Source organism: Salmo salar, chromosome 12, assembly GCF_965601325.2.
Source record: "Salmo salar chromosome 12, fSalSal1, whole genome shotgun sequence".
Classification (NCBI taxonomy): Eukaryota; Metazoa; Chordata; class Actinopteri; order Salmoniformes; family Salmonidae; genus Salmo; species Salmo salar.
The window spans coordinates 52,307,829-52,325,716 of record NC_138302.1 but is presented as its reverse complement, the minus strand read 5'-3'; the positions used below and the strand labels follow the sequence as shown (position 1 = coordinate 52,325,716).

Here is a 17,888-nt window from a genome sequence, read left to right as displayed (position 1 = left end):
TCGGAAGGATTAGCAGGAGCTTCATAAAGCTGAGGATATTTCCTCCAGCATCTCCTAGTGACTGTGGCCGTGGGTGTTTGTGTGCAGTGAGTGTGTGTATGCAGGTAACAGGCTGCTCATTTGAGTGGTGGAAATCAGACAGCATTAAAACCTCACCTGAGGCTGACACCAATGTCTTGATTCTATGGCGCTTCTGTGTACCCGGCCAAATGAACCCCGTTCTGGGTGCCGAGGAATGTGCATTAGCCCCGTCCCGTGTGAGAGTCAAATTCACCTCAGGTGCACCCCTCCCCTTCCACATCCAATCCCAGAGATAAGGTACCGTTTCACAGCCGTACTGTGGGTTGGAATGTGAAAGAGCCAGTATCCTCCACAGCCACTATCAACCCTAAGGCACATGAAAATCATTTTCGTAAATTCTTATTGCTCAAGTAATAGGATGCAAACAATTAAACAAACAAAGCATGCAACAAGACAGTGTTTATCTTGCTGAACTAAAGCCTAAGTCTTAGCCTGGGGTGAGTCCAGGTGGGCCTCCGCACTAAAGCAAACAGGAAAATAGGAGGGGTGTTCGACAACAATGACAAACATCCATCGAATGGGCTTACCAAGAAAAACTTCCAAAAGTAATACTTCAACTACTTAATCTCTGCCTTTTTTGTTAAGTGCTCCAACTTCTTTGTCTCGAATAAGTCCTTTTGGAAGTTTTTCTTGGTAAGCCCTTATCACACGAGTGCTTCTAAACCACCTCCATTTGTCAGTCTTGCTTTTACAGAACACTCATTAGGTCCGTTCACACCAATCATTAAACAAGTGTCTCTATTCAAATTAAGAAATTTGGCACATGTTGCAAACAGAGCGACTGCCTTTAAAAAGCAACAAATCCCCTGGAAAACAGCATATTTGGCATGGATATGAGTCAGAAACTGTTATTCTAGTGTCAAAATTGACTACAGTGTAAATAATCATATATTAAATGGTCAGTCAGTCATGTCCAAAAGAGTTTGGAACATCCGTACGTCACAATGGGTAAATGAAGGTTGGGTGCTGATTTGACAATGTCCATTTTCCCACTAACATGGGACGACCAGCTGCGGTGATTGCGCTTTGTCCAATAGCATAAATAGTGAGGCAGACCTGCCCAGCAGCTGACTTTCTTTACATAAGACATGTCGCACATTTTCTAACTTCAGAAATACTGCACCAAACACCTTAGTTAAATGTAAAATTGCTCAACTAAAACATCCTCGACAAAAGCGTCAACATTTATTACGATGTTCTTGAGTTATAGAATCTTTCTGGGGATTTTGAGGACATGAAATAGGCTAGTGTCTCATGGGGGACAAACATCATTAACCAAACGTGGAATCTTTCAGGAAACACACCAAGACTGAAATCTCGTTTTTCTAATGAGCAACAGAAAAACACATGCAAATTGGCATGTTCAGTGGCTCTTTACACTAAAGCCTGCATTCTTTCTAGTCTTAAAGAAACCAGACAACATTGGTGTCCAATTAAAAGTCAGTAAAGGGTCATGACTTGGAGTTAAAGATGATTTAATATTTCAGATGACGTCTTTAAAAAAATTACACGCATACCATGGAAGATGACAGTGAGTTGTTAAAACAGCCATGCTGGAATTCACAAGAGTGTGATGAGGTTTACATCTACTTTACAAGTCTAACTTTGTCTTTTAATTCTCTAAATTTGGGGTTGCCTTTAATCTTCTTGTTGAAGAGTGCGAGCAGCTCCTCTTCTGATTTGAAATTTCCCTCTCCGCTGAATGAGTAGTAAGCTGACAAAACCTGGAAGGACAAATGAATTGTGGCATTAGTGAAAACAGCGACAATTACAATCATGACCATGTCATATCACTATTCTAGCCCTACGGGCATAATGTAAAATGGTAAAACATGCTGTTCCAGTAGAAAAGCTGACCTCTAGCTATCTTGTGTGATGCACAATATTCATAGATGTCTGATTCAGATGAACATACCTTCTTCCTGAGTTTTTTCACTGCAAGTCCTTCTTCAGGAGATTGCTTTAAGACTGCCTTTATCGTTCCTTTCCAATTGAATTTGCCTGGAAGTCAAACAAGAGCATTAGTTGATCATGACTAATCAAATTGTATTGGACACATGTGCCAACTACAACAGGTGTAGACTTCACAGTGACATGCTGTCTTACGAGCCCATTCCCAACAGTGCAGCGTTAAAAAGGCAAATATTTGCTAAATAAAAAAAAAGGAAATAGTAGCACAAAAACAATAAAGATGCTATATACAAAGTGTACCAGTACAGAGTCAATGTGTATGGGTACGAGGTAGTTGAGGTACAGTATTTACAGTGCATTAGGAAAGTTTTCAGACCCCTTCTCTTTTTCCACATTTTGTTACGTTATAGTCTTATTCTACAATTTATTAAATTGTACTTTTTCCCCTAATGGCACAACTCATCAATCTACACACAATACCCCATAATGACAAAGTAAAAACAGGTTTTTAGAAGTTTTTGCACCCAGAAAAACGAAATCTCACATTACGTAAGTATTCAGACCCTTTACTCAGTACTTTGTTAAAGCACTTTTGGCAGCGATTACAGCCACACGTCTTCTTGGGTATGACGCTACAAGCTTGGCACACGTGTATTTGGGGAGTTTCTCCCATTCTTCTCTGCACATCCTATCAAGCTCTGTCCGATTAGAGCGTCGCAGCACAGCTATTTTCAGGTCTCTCCAGAGATGTTTGATCGACTTCAAGTCTGGGCTCTGGCTGGGCCACTCAAGGACATTCAGAGACTTGTCCCGAAGCCACTCCTCCATTGTCTTGGCTGTGTGCTTAGGTTCGTTGTCCTGTTGGAAGGTGAACCTTCACCCCAGTCTGAGGTCCTGAGCACTCTGGAGCAGGTTTTCATCAAGGATCTCTGTACTTTGCTACGTTCATCTTTTCCTCAATCCTTACTAGTCTCCCAGTCGCTGCCGCTGAAAACATCCCCACAGCATGATGCTGCCACCACCATGTATCCTCGTAGGTATGGTGCCAGGTTTCCTCCAGATGTGACGCTTGGCATTCAAGCCAAAGAGTTCAATCTTGGTATCATCTGACCAGAAAATCTTGTTTCTCATGGCCTCAGTACTTCAGGTGCCTTTTGGCAAACTCCAAGCGGGCTGTCATGTGCCTTTTACTGAGGATTGGCTTCCGTTTGGCCACTCCACCACAAAGGCCCGATTGGTGGAGTGCTGCAGAGATGTTTGTCTTTCTGGGAGGTTCTCCCATCTCCACAGAGGAACTCTGGAGCTCTGTCAAAGTGACCATGGGGTTCTTGGTCACCTCCCTGACCAAGGCCCTTCTCCCCTGATTGCTGAATTTGGCCGGGCGGCCAGCTCGGTGGTTCCAAAGATGGAGGCCACTGTGTTCTTTGGGACCTTCAATGCTGCCGACATTTTTTGGTACCCTTCCCAAGATCTGTGCCTCGACACAATCCTGTCTCTAAGCTCTACAGACAATTCCTTCAACCTCATGGCTTGGTTTTTGCTCTGACATGCACTGTCAACTGTGGGACCTTATCTAGACATGTGTGTGCCTTTCCAAATCAGGTCCAATTGAGGTCGACCGATTATGATTTTTCAACGCCGATACCTATTATTGGAGGACCCAAAAAAAAGCCAATACCGATTAATCGGTCGCTTTTTACAAATGTATTTGTAATAATGACAATTAAAACAACACTGAATGAACACTTATTTTAACTTACATTTACATTTAAGTCATTTAGCAGACGCTCTTATCCAGAGCGACTTACAAATTGCTTCTGAAGGCACTGTACAAGGACAAACCATGACAGTCAACATTTTTATAAAACAGTTTTATGAGTGTGCCCAGTTATGCCATTCTAGGCAAGATCAACACATGCCATCCGTGTCATGTATAGTATGGCAGATACAGATTTCAAATGGGTGAATAGACTAGAATAAGGATGTGTATCATGCACAGCTGGTGCATTTTAGCTGAACTTGCTAATTCAGTAAGACCTGGAAACGAAACATCATTGGCAACTATTCACATCGGCGAGTTTAATGTTGCAATCACTAGGCAGCCAATTGCCTATAGTAGGAAACAGATTTCTAACTTATAATAAGTCACGTATCTAACACATCGCAACACCACAATTTCTTAAAATTTGATTTTAAACCTAACCGCACTGCTAACTTTATGCCTAAACTTAAATTAAGACCAAAAGCACATTTGTTTAACATAATTTTTAAGACAGACAATTTTGATTGTGGCTGTGCCATCTAGTGGAAACCTATCAGTATTCAACGAACGCCTACCTGGGTTTTTCTTTCTTTTTTTAAATTCAAAGTGTCCATTATTACAATCTAACTAGGCAACATAATTAGAATAATCGTTCTATTTCCATGATTCCAAAAGATCACCAAAGTGTTTTGATTTAAATCGCAAGTCAAATTCTAATAGCAATATTTGGTTAAAGGCATTGTAGCACCTATTTCTCAATGCAAGAAACACATACAATAGTAACTTCGAGCACCCCAAGGAAACATTCCCAAAAGACAAACTCTTAAATCAAATTGTTCTAATACTGTAATGTTGTTCTATAACTTAAGTTTGAGGTGTTCTCCAAATCAGCTTTACTTCGGGAAACCATCCCACAACGCCCTGCGGTCAGCATCACACGATGAATGAATAACTTAAAAAAAATAAAAAAAGTGGGATATATTTTTGTAAGTGAGGCGGGTGAAATTGGGCGTCTACTCGTCAATCTGCGGGGCACATCTAATCCCTGAGAACTTCCATGGGTATCAACAATGGAAGGAGGGCTTCTGAAAAAATTTGCTTCACAAAGTGGATGCTAGCAGCACCAGCAGAGGCCGCAAGCATCATCACTGGCATGGAAGTGAACCGGGTAAGTGAAAGAGCTATCTTCCTACCTCTATGCTAATGTAAGCCATCTATAGAGCTACCACATTCAGCTCACACCTTCCATATATAGAACACTGATGAAGCTAACCAAATGTAAACATGTCTACCAGCTGGTGGTAGCCAACTGCTGATGCAGTCATAGATGGTACAAGCCTTCACTTCCTACATTTCCTAAATGAATGTGGCTCCCTCTCTCTAGCTGGCAAAATAAGTGAGCTAGATCTTGTTTGTGTACTGCCATAACATAGCTATGTTTTCACTGGTATGGGCTAGTAAATATCCTAAACCTAGCCCTTGACTTATCCCACACTTTGTTAAACATTTTCCTTGTCAATCTACACACAATACCCCATAACGACGAGGCAAAAAGAGGTTTAGAAATGTTTGATAATGTATCAAATATAAAACAGAAATACCTTTACTTATATAAGTATTCAGACCATTTGCTTTAGACCCATGTACATCCTGATTCCATTGATCATGAGATGTTTCTACAACTTGGAGTCCACCTGTGGTAAATTCAATTGATTGAACATGATTTGGAAAGGCACACATCTGTCTATTTACTCTGCTCTGACAGTGCATGTCAGAGCAAAACCCAAGCCATGAGGTCGAAGGTATTGTCCGTAGAGCTCCGAGACAGGATTGTGTTGAGGCACAGATCTAAGGGTACCAAAAATATTTGCAGCATTGAAGGTCCCCAAGAACAAAGGCCTCCATTCTTAAATGGAAGATGTTTGGAACCACCAAGATTCTTCCTAGAGCTTGCCGGCCCAGGCAAACTTAGCAATCGGTGGAGAAGGGCCTTGGTCAGGGAAGTGACCAAGAACTCGATGGTCACTCTGACAGAGCTCCAGAGTTCCTCTGAACTTAAGATTGATAGTTTTTTTATAAGATAAGTTTAATGCTAGCTAGCAACTTACCTTGGCTTCTTGCTGCCCTCGCGTAACAGGTAGTCAGCCTGCCATGCAGGCTCCTCGTGGAGTTCAATGTAAGGCAGGTGGTTAGAGCGTTAGACTAGTAACCAGAAGGTTGCAAAAACTAATCCCCGAATCCCCCCTGAACAAGGCAGTTAACCCCCGTTCCTAGGCCATCATTGAAAATAAGAATGTGTTCTTAATCTGACTTGCCTAGTTAAATAAAGGTGTAAAAAAATAAATAACATCAGCAAATCGGTGGCCAAAAATACCGATTACCGATTGTTATGAAAACTTGAAAATCGGCCCTAATTAAATCGGCCATTCCAATTAATCGGTTGACCTCTAATGTCCAATTAACTGTGTTTACCACAGGTGGACTCTAATCAAGTTGTAGAAACATTTCAAGGATGATCAATGGAAACAGGATGCCCCGGAGCTCAATTTCTTGTCTCATAGCGAAGGGTCTGAATATTTATGTAAATAAGGTATCCATTTTTATAGATTTTTTACGCATTTGCAAAAATTTCTACACCTGTTGTCGCTTTGCCATTGGGTATTGTGTGTAGATTGATGAGGGAAAAAATGTATTTAATACATTTTAGAATAAGGCTATAACGTAAAACATTTTGGAAAAAGGGAAGGGGTCTGAATACTTTCCGAATGCACTGTACATGTGGGCAGGGGTAAAAGTGACTAGGATATATAATAAACAGAGGAGCAGCAGAGTATGTGAAGTGTGAAAGTGTATGTGTGAGTGTGGCGTTAATATGTGTGTAAGCGTATGTAGCGTGTGTGTATTTATGTGTTGGAGTGTCAATGAGTGTGTGCGTAGTCTAGTAAGTGCCCTTAGTGTGCATAGAGTGTGCATAGAGCCAGTGCAATGGAGTCAATGTAAAACAATTAAGATAAATAAATAATGGGGGGGGGGGTCAATGTAAATTGTAGCCATTTGATGAACTGTTTAGCAGTCTTACTGATTGGAAGCTGTTCAGGTGCCTTTTGGTCACAGACTTGGCGCTCCGGGCTCCGGTAGTAGAGAAAACAGTCTATGACTTGGGGGGCTGGAGTCTGACTACATGCATGACAATTTAAAATTGAAGGTGCTTTTGTTGGATATACAATAATCACTGTTTCCAACTATTCTTGAAAGCACATTCATGTAGGCCTACTCTGCAGCAGAGGGATGTGTCAACACTGTCTCCTGGTGGCTTCATTCAGAAAATGTAAAAAAACAGAGGTAATGAACTAAGTCCAATGTGCATCCCAATTCTCCACTCCTCTCGAAGTGTGCACCCTTCTCGGCATGGATTTAACAAAGTTGAAAACTCTCTCCAGCCAATGCTTTTCAATCTACGAAAGGGGCATGTGTGGTGTGCAAGTGCACACTTCGGGGAGAAAAAGTGTGGTGAATTGGGATGGAGCCCAAGTCTTTTCTCACTATGAAAACCGTGCAGGACAATGACCACATTCCCAGAAGAACTGGTACCTTTGGAACCTGCTTCTCCTGCAGCACCCTCTGCCTCCTCCTCAGCCGCCTCTGTGTTTTGGTCATCTGGAAGGTAGAATAAAAAGACACTGAATCAAAGACTAAAGTGCATTTTCCAACAGCAAGTGTGAAGAAGAGCAGCAACGCAGAGTGTCACACTCACTTGAGAAAAGAACTCCCTGAAAATGTGCTATATACCTTCAGAACTGTCCTTTTTACTGGTCTTCCGTTTCTTGGTGGTCACCTCTCCTCCAGCATCGTGGCCTTTTTGCTCCCCATCTTCCTCAGAACGCCTCTTCCTTTTCTTGTCCTTTCGTTTGCCTGCGCTGGCTTCCTCCTCCTCCTCGGTGCTACCGTTCTCCGGGGCTTTCTTTTCTTTCTTCCCGCTCTTCTTTTGTCTTGCCTCTTTGCGCTCACGCTTGTTCAATTTCTTCTCTGGTGGTGGCTCCTCCGATGTGCCATTCTGATGGCTCCCATTAGTCTCGGTTTTGCTTTCAGCAACAGACTGCCTGGGTTCCTCTGTCTGATTCGGGGCTTCGGTAGCCAGCTAAAATCAAAAGTTTATTCATGTAACATTGTTTGACTCAATTGCTTTAGTTAAAGTCACCTGATTTGTAAAAATACACATTGATTCTCTTTTATATATCATATACACTGAGTGTAAAAAAACAGTAGGAACACCTTCCTAATATTGAGTTACACCCCCTTTTTGCACGCAGAACAGCCTCAATTTGTCAGGGCATGGACTGTACAAGGTGTCGAAAGCGTTCCACAGGGATGCTGGCCCATGTTGACGGCAATGCTCCCCAAAGTTGTGTCAAGTTTGCTGGATGTCCTTTGGGTGGTGGACCATTCTTGATACACACAGGAAACTGTTGAGTGTGAAAGTACCCACCAGCGTTGCAGTTCTTAACACATAAACCGATGTGCCTGGCACCTACTACCATACTCCGTTCAAAGGCACTTAAATCTTTTGTCTTGCTCATTCACCCTCTGAATGGCGCACATACAGTCTGTCTCGAGGCTTAAAAATCCTTCTTTAACTCGTCTCCTCCCCTTTATCTACACTGATTGAAGTAGATTTAACCTGTTAGGGCTAGGGGGCAGTATTTGCACGGCTGGATATTTTTTTTTAACCCGATTTAATCTGGTTACTAATCCTACCCAGTAACTAGAATATGCATATACTTATTATATATGGATAGAAAACACTCTAAAGTTTCTAAAACTGTTTGAATGGTGTCTGTGAGTATAACAGAACTCATTTGGCAGGCAAAACCCTGAGACATTTTCTGACAGGAAGTGGATACCTGATGTGTTGTATTACCTTTAAACCTATCCCATTGAAAAACACAGGGGCTGAGGAATATTTTGGCACTGCCTATTGCTTCCACTAGATGTCACCAGCCTTTACAAAGTGTTTTGAGTCTTCTGGAGGGAGATCTGACCGAACAAGAGCCATGGAACGATGATGGCCCATTAGACACCTGGCGCGCGAGTTCATGTTGGGTACCCTCGTTCCAATACGTTATAAAAGAGTATGCATTCGTCCACCTTGAATATTATTCATGTTCTGGTTAAAAAAGGCCCTAATGATTTATGCTATACAACGTTTGACATGTTTGAACGAACGTAAATATATTTTTTCCCCTCGTTCATGACGAGAAGTCCGGCTGGCTTAGATCATGTGCTAACAAGACGGAGATTTTTGGACATAAATGATGAGCTTTTTTTTACAAAACTACATTCGTTATGGACCTGTGATACCTGGAAGTGACATCTGATGAAGAGAATCAAAGGTAATGGATTATTTACATAGTATTTTCGATTTTAGATCTCCCCAACATGACGTCTAGTCTGTATCGCAACGCGTATTTTTCTGGGCGCAGTGCTCAGATTATTGCAAAGTGTGATTTCCCAGTAAGGTTATTTTTAAATCTGGCAAGTTGATTGCGTTCAAGAGATGTAAATCTATAATTCTTTAAATGACAATATAATATTTTACCAATGTTTTCTAATTTTAATTATTTAATTTGTGGTGTTGACTTGACTGCCGGTTATTGGAGGGAAACAATTTCCTCAACAGCAATGCCATAGTAAAACGCTGTTTTTGGATATAAATATGAACTTGATAGAACTAAAAATGCATGCATTGTCTAACATAATGTCCTAGGAGTGTCATCTGATGGAGATTGTAAAAGGTTAGTGCATCATTTTTGCTGGTTTTATGGTTTTGGTGACCCTGTCTTTGAATTGACAAAACATTACACACAACTCTTGTAAATGTACTGTACTAACATACTCTAAATTTATGCTTTCGCCGTAAAACCTTTTTGAAATCATAAAACGTGGTTAGATTAAGGAGATGTTTATCTTTCAAAGGGTGTAAAATAGTTGTATGTTTGAAAAATTTGAATTTTGACATTTATTTGGATTCAAATTTGCCGCTCTTGAAATGCACCTGCTGTTGATGGAGTGCACCACGGGTGGGACTAGAGGTTAAAGGCGAAATCCATTAACACCAAGATAACGGAATTCATTGCCTTTGACAATCAACCGTTATCTGTCGTGGATGATGTTGGCTTTCGCCGACTGGTTGAGCACCTCGAGCCCCGGGTACACACATCTAAGTAGGCGCTATTTTTCAGATGTTGCCCTACCGGAGTTACACAGTATTGTTGAAACGCACATCCATGAGCTACTTGCTATGGGCGTCACTGCTATTAGCTTCACGACTGACATTTGGACCAGCAATGTCAGCCCCATGAGCATGCTGAGTCTGACAGCACAGTGGGTCGACGAGAATTTCGTACTGAGGAAAGCCGTATTTGCATGCTCAAGAATGTGCTGGTTCTCATACCGCTGCTGCCATTTGAGAACATGTTTGAACCTTGGAAACATGAACACACTCCTAGCTCCACTGACTCGAGAAATAAGCTCATCAACTGCATCTGCAGCAGACGTGATACCCTCTGACATGGCATTAAAAAGCCTGCTCAACAAAACTGCAGACACAGACTGTGGTTAAAACTTGCAAAAGTATTCTACTAGAGGCTGTGAACAAGCGATTGGGTGGCATTCTCTCTGAGCCTCTTTACTGTGTCGCCACCATGCTCGATGCTAGGTACAAGGACCGCTACTTCGATGCAGACAAGAAACAGGGTTTATGTGAAATGTTAAGGACCGTTGGACAAGATGGAAACGGACACAGTGACAGTGCGCACCGACGAAGAGGACCCATGACAGAAGAAGCCACGGACAGACAGAGCTGAAACTTTACTGCTTGACATGTATGATGAAATCCTGGTTGAGAATGAAACGACTGAACAAATGAACAACAAAACAGCACAGCAAGTAAGTGAAATAAATAAGTTTTGATTATGTTTTAGTGGTAATGGGGACATACGTAAATGCCAACAAAATAACTTTTGGCCAGTGTGTGTGTTTCAACTATTTAACTGTACTAGAATGCTTAAAAGGCTGCTAAAATTTTTTAATATTGGGTATCGGTATTGTGGTTTTTGGTATCGGCCAAAAATGTAATATCGGTGCATCCCTAGATAAGTGTTTGCTAAATTACCCTAATTATGTTAACACCCTTCCTTTAAGAGATACTCACGCTGCTGGTTGCTGCTGAAAAGATGTCCCACACCTGGTCATGCAGCGTGGGATTGTGGATCTTCAGACTGTTCTTCATCCAGTTCTGATGGAGTGAGCACCACGTGACAGCATGATCACAACAGAGTGATTTAACATTTCAGCAAGCCAAGCATAAAATAGCAGTAAACTGACACTGCGGACCAGCACAAAGTCACGCACCACTGACAATAACGAACCATCGTATCCTTAGCAACGAAGGAAATAACCAACCTGGAACTTCGACTTCTTTCGTGGGACGTTATCATATGAACTGACTTGATTTAGAACATCTTTCAGCTTGGCACTGATTCCTGGTTTGTTCATGGCTTCTTGGATCCTCTATGGAAAAATCTCATCCATTAATCATCTACACACAAAGTGCTGATAAACAAAAGAGGGAAATCAGATGAATGATCTATTTCTCACTTGAATCCATTGTTGCTGTTTGACATCCCCTTTATTGGACTTAGCCTCATAGCCCTTGCCTCCATACTTCTGATCCTCAGTGATGCACTTGATGTGGTTCTTGTAGTCATTTCCCCTGTTGGAGGAAGAAATAGAATAGCTAGGTACCCATCATAACCGTTTACCTGTTCAACATGTGATGTTGGCTTGAACCAGTATATGTGTTTGAGACAAAGCACATATTCAAACTCCCATTCACCAGCTCTGCAAGCGTTATGTCAAAATACGTTTTTGATTGCAAAATATGGAGTTTCGCTAAGCAGCCATCTTCATTTACTCCTGTTACGGCTGGTATCTATCCCAATACCTAATCAGTTTAGTCCTAGTTATACAGTGCCTACAGAAAGTATTCATACCCCTTGACTTTTTCCACATTTATTTTGTTGTGTTATAGCCTGAATTCAAAATGGATTCAATTGATTTTTATCCTCACCCAACAACACACAATACCCCATAATGACAAAGTGAACCCGAGTTAATACATGTTAGAATCACCTTTGGTAGCAATTACAGCTGTGAGTCTTTCTGGGTAAGTCTCTAAGAGCTTTGCACACCTGGATTGTACAATACTTGCCCATTATTCTTTTTACAATTCTTCTGTCATATTGGTTGTTGATCATTGATAGAAAACCATTCAAGTCTTGCCATAGATTTTCAAGCACATTTAGGTCAAAACTTTAACTCCAGTGTAGATTTGGCCTTCTGTTTTAGATTATTGTCCTGCTGAATTAAATCTCCCAGTATCTGGTATAGAGGTCGACTGATTAATCGGAATGGCCGATTAATTAGGGTCGATTTCAAGGTTTCATAACAATCGGTAATCGGCATTTTTGGACACCAATTATGGCCGATTACATTGCACTCCACGAGGAGACTACGTGGCAGGCTGACTACCTGTTATGCGAGTGCAGCAAGGAGCCAAGGTAAGGTGCTAGCTAGCATTAAACTTATCTTATAAAAAACAATCAATCTTAACACAATCCCTAGTTAACTACACATGGTTGATGATATTACTAGTTTATCTAGCTTGTCCTGCATTGCATATAATCAATGCGGTGCCTGAAATTGTCACTTCTCTTGCGTTCAGTGTAAGCAGAGTCAGGGTATATGCAGCAGTTTGGGCCGCCTGGCTCGTTGCGAACTGTGTGAAGACCATTTCTTCCAAACAAAGACCATAATTAATTTGCCAGAATTTTACAAAATTATAACATAACATTGAAGGTTGTGCAATGTAACAGCAATATTTAGACTTAGGGTTGCCATCCATTCAATAAAATACAGAATGGTGCTGTATTTCACTAAAATAATAAACATTTTGTTTTCGAAATGATAGTTTACGGATTTGACCATATTAATGACCCAAGGCTCGTATTTCTGTGTGATTATATATTATAATTAAGTCTATGATTTGATATTTGCTAGAGCAGTCTGATTGAGCGGTGGTAGGCCGCAGCAGGCTCGTAAGCATTCATTCAAACAGCACTTTCCTCCGTTTGCCAGCAGCTTTTCGCAATGCTTGAAGCACAGCGCTGTTTATGACTTCAAGCCTTTCAACTCCCAATACTATAGTGCCTATAAGAACATCCAATAGTCAAAGGTATATGAAATACAAACGGTATAGAGAGAAATAGTCCTATAATAACTACAACCTAAAACTTCTTAACTGGGAACATTGAAGACTCATGTTAAAAGGAACCACCAGCTTTCATATGTTCTCATGTTCTGAGCAAGGAACTTAAATGTTTGCTTTTTTACATGGCACATATTGCACTTTTACTTTCTTCTCCAACACTGTGTTTTTGCATTATTTAAACCAAATTGAACATGTTTCATTATTTGAGACTAAATTGATTTTATGTATTATATTAAGTTAAAATAAAAGTGTTCATTTTTCATTCAGTATTGCTGTAATTGTCATTATTACAAATTTATACAAAAAACGGTCGATTAATCAGTATCGGCTTTTTTTGGTCCTCCAATAATCGGTATCGAAAAATCATAATCGGTCGACCTCTAAGATATACACATACATACACATTTTTTTAACACATATTTAACCCCTTTTTTTGGTTAGCACAACACTACCTTCATACTTCCATTAGTTGTTTTTTTTAAACCAGTACCGGTTACCTTCAGACTAGTCCCGTGACACACCATCGTGTGCGTGACAGTCTCCCATTTCCTTAGAGTGGACATAAGTGTCCTGACCAAGACCAGACTGAGAGCACACATTACAACAGTTTTAAGGTCTCTTCACTGGCTGCCTGTGCGTTTGAATTAATTGTAAGATTCTTCTACTGGTTTTTAAATCAATCCACTATTGTGCAACCCAATACATGTCAGATATGCTTTTAAGTTATGTACCCAGTAGGTCCCTCGGGCACTGGCCTTTTAACTATCCCAAAGCCTAGGACCAAGACGCATGACAGGGCAGCCTTTAGTTATTATGCCCTCAGCCTCTCGAATAACCTGCAAGAGAACCTAAGGGGGGGACGAAACCGGAAATACTTAAAAGAGATCTTAAAACTCATCTTTTTAGCTTTGCTTTTCCATAGGTCACTTTTTTTTGTCATCTTAAGTTTGTTGTGGAGTTAATATTAGAGTTATTTTTCTCCTTCATTTTTACTGTGAAGCACATTGCGTTGCATTCCATGTCTGAAATGTGCTGTATAAATAATGCTTGATATCTGGTGTATATTGCCAGTGATCGTTACTCATTGTGTATTTATTATTACATGTTATTAATTTTCTATTATTTCGCATACTTTCTTTCTCTGGAAGGGCCCGTAAGTAGGCATTTCACTGTTAGTCTACATATGTGTTTTACGAAGTATTTGATGAATGCAAATAGATTTGGATGTACTTCCAAATAAGGTCTAAATAAAAAAGTACAAGCTACGGAAAAAGTGCCTCTTCGGCAGCCCCAATGTATATATTTTTATTTTGACCTTTTTAAAAAAAAAAAGTACATACCAGCCGTAACGGGAGTAAATTAGGATAGTTACTCAGCAAAACTCCATATGTAGTGATCAACGAACGTATTTGAACGTTATAACGCTTGCACAGCTAGTGAATGAGAGATTGAATCGGAGCCTTCTGGGCGTTAGAGGTCTCTAACGCACAGACAGATACTGGTTCAATGTTGGCTATGCAAAGCAAGCAACCAAACTGCGATGTCCCCAACATAGCAAGAGAAAAAAAACATTCACAAGCACTTACCAAAAGTCTTTTCCGCAGTCAATGCATGACAAAATTTCACATCCACGGCACATGCTCACATGTTTATCGACTTGGGCTTTCTTTAGTGATTCACCACACGCATTGCATGTGAAGAAGACCATGTTGGACTAACGTTAGCTGACTACGTACTAGCTAACGTTAGCTGATACTACCGTTCTTTTATAGTTCAATGAATACTACAAACTAATACAAGTCAATAACCTCAACAAAACAAATTCCGTTTGGACAACGTTGCCTTGCTTGCTATATACTATGCCAAATTGCGTTTTAATCGATACAGAGTGAGACACATGGCATGGGCCAACAATTCCTGAACCAATTTACCGGGCGGTAGCCAGTTTACGTTAGCCGGCTAGCTAACTTACTCTAGTCATGCAAGGCACAAGCTTGTTACTTACTAAGTTACAACGGTATTTCAAACAAACATTGCATTATATGAAGCTACTACATAGGTCATTAGCTGTAGTAGCAATGTAAAGACGTTGGAAAATATCCACATGTAGGTTCGTCAGTGCAAAAGTTTGAAAACACGCGACTTCCTTCAAGACAGGAAGTGTTACATTATTTACCTTCCGGAATGGCGGCAGATGGTTTTGAGGAGTTCCAGTTCACGACATGAATCTTAAATATTTTCTAATGGCCATGGGCCCAGATTCACAAAACCTTCTTAACCCTCCTGTTGTGTTCGTTTCATGTTAATTAATTCTGTGTTCCCGGTCCAAAATGACCGACCCATTATAGCTGATTATAAATCCATAATAATACATATATTATCACCTAATGTTGTGTTAGATATTTTTTATCAACTTAAATTCTTGTGAACATTACACGTTTTGAACTTCTATTTGCTATTTATGGCCTGTAGGCCTCATTGACCTGAGCTCATACAGCTCGTTTTTGAGTAAAAAAGCATAATGTATGGATTATTTTGACTATAACAAATACTCAGATGAAACATATTGTGCTATTTATCACAGACTACTTTGTGTCAAAGTTTAACAAGGACATTTGTTTTGAAACCATTTCAAATGTTTAAATAGGGGCACAAAATAACATCTGTTGTGTTCACGGTCAAAACTGACCGGTATGATTTTATTAGTAAAGAAAGGACATAGGCCCAAAACTACACATGAAAACTTTACCATATTACAAATATAATGTCTGAACACATTAAACAACAACAGTAACAATAACAGTATTACTAACAATAACAAAAACATTAAAATGTTCACAATCTGTCAATCAATGGTGGTTACATTTTGTGTGTTCTCAAGCACATGTTGGACAATACATGGTGGTTGTTGCATGTGCCTTGCAAATATATGCACTGTATTTATGGCACATAATGCTCGTTTTGACATCTCTTTTGCACCTCTTCCTTTTGTCTCTTCTGTCTCTGGCGGCCGTAGATCTTGCTTCTGGCCCTTGTATATCTCTCACCAATCCAGCCGAGGATGGTGTTCGAGGAAGGTGTTGGCGCCTTTGAAGGAGGGTTGCCACCATGGCTTTCCCAAACTCTTCTTATTTTTCTTCGGGCAGTAGGACAGAGTGTGTGTATCGGTGAGGAAAAACGATCCCTGTCCTTGTTAGTGAGTAAGGCAGGAAGCAACTCAGTCTTGTTCCATCTGACCAACCCCACCATGTAAATTTTTTTGGAGCAGCTCCTGACCAAGAGCATATGAGGTGAAGAAATTGTCACATGTTATGTTATGTTGTGCCCCTGGAGACCTGCAGTCATTTCCAGGAACACCCGCTTCCCCTGGTTCCTTTCGGGAACACCGTCAGCAGGTATCCCGGTGTGAACCTGCATGTTCCAGGCATAACTTGTCCTGGCATCACATGCTGCCCATGTCTTTATTCCATATTTTGACGGTTTGCTTGGCATGTACTGTTTGAATGGGCAGCGTCCCCTAAAAGCGACCAGACGCTCATCCACTGTGATGTCTGGACTTGGGTTATAGATGAGTGGCAGGCACTCCACCCACTGGTGCCAAACCGCTCTGATCGCTGCCAGCTTGTCTTGTTGACGGCGGCCTGGTCTTGTATCACAGTTGTCGAAGCGAATCACCCGTGACAACACGTGAAATGTCTGGAATGACATAGTGGCACGAAAAATTGCCCGAACAGACTCTGGATCCCATAAACTGGTGGTAGATTAGTTTCTGGATCTGTACCAACCAGCCAAAATCAAGAGACCCACGTATGCTTGGATGTCTGTCCGGTCTACCTCCTTCCAGTTGTCTTTGTAAATGCGTCTCCCCTCCAAGTTGGTCGTGTTTATCACTATAGTTTCGATTGACTCTGTCAGGAACAGTTCGAAGCAGGATTTTATGTCATCAACCTGGGATATGGCGTATCTCGATGGCCCTGGAGTCATCCTGATAACATTTTCAGCCGACAGCCGACCTCTCCTCTCAGGTGGGGATGAAGACCAGGACAAATTCCCATTCTTTGACCAGAATGTAACAACAACCTCAGTAGGGCCCTCTTCCTCACCACTGGATTGTTCCACATCGGTAGTCTCTTGGTCTGAATCATATTCTGTATTTTCAACTTCTGACACTTCCACCTCTAATGCATATTCACTGTCAGTTTCCTGGCCTCTCTCCTCCTTACCAGTGTCATGATCAAAGATATGATGAAGAGCCTCACATATAGTATATCGTTTGGTCATTGTGCTGCCACAGAATGAATTGTGAGCCAGACATCGAAAAAGCTTTATATACCAGAGCTGCGAGAAAAGTTCCATATATTATTGAAACAAGGTTGCGATTGTTTGTGAGAATGCCAACAGGTGTGGTTCCTGTGGGGGAAAGATTGTTTTGGGGAAAGGTTCCCGTGGGGTTGCCATGGAAGCCAAGAAGGGGAGTGAGGTGTGTGTGTGTGTGTGTGTGGCATGTGGGGGTCTGGGAGAGGAAGTGTGTCCATCTGATGAATGGGCATGTGCCTGAACTCAATTTTATACACTAATTGTAGTCTCACCAATTTATTTTTAATGACCGGTTATTTTTGACCGGGAACACCACAGGTGTACAAAGGTTAAATAAAACACCCAAAATGTAATTTTGGATCATTGTTATTCACACCACCTCTGCTTCCTCTGTATGCAGCTGGGCTCACACGTCAAGAATGTCCTCGCACTTCATCGGTAACTCCCGTAGCTCCATCAAACAGCAACACGACACAGTGGCAGGAAAAG

At 41.1% G+C, this 17,888-nt stretch overlaps 1 protein-coding gene across 1 annotated transcript; it reads right to left on the bottom strand.

Annotated features, from left to right (window-relative positions):
- Positions 1–1,539: 1,539 nt before the first annotated feature.
- Positions 1,540–15,257, bottom strand: lyar (Ly1 antibody reactive homolog (mouse)). The gene is made up of 8 exons (XM_014132060.3): positions 14,669–15,257; positions 11,411–11,525; positions 11,216–11,323; positions 10,965–11,048; positions 7,544–7,892; positions 7,346–7,411; positions 1,997–2,082; positions 1,540–1,805 (listed from the first exon to the last, which is right to left on the bottom strand). Exons 1-8 carry the CDS (start codon positions 14,788–14,790, stop codon positions 1,668–1,670), a joined length of 1,068 nt encoding a protein of 355 aa, XP_013987535.3. The 5' UTR covers positions 14,791–15,257; the 3' UTR covers positions 1,540–1,667.
- Between the last annotated feature and the right edge of the window lie 2,631 nt (positions 15,258–17,888).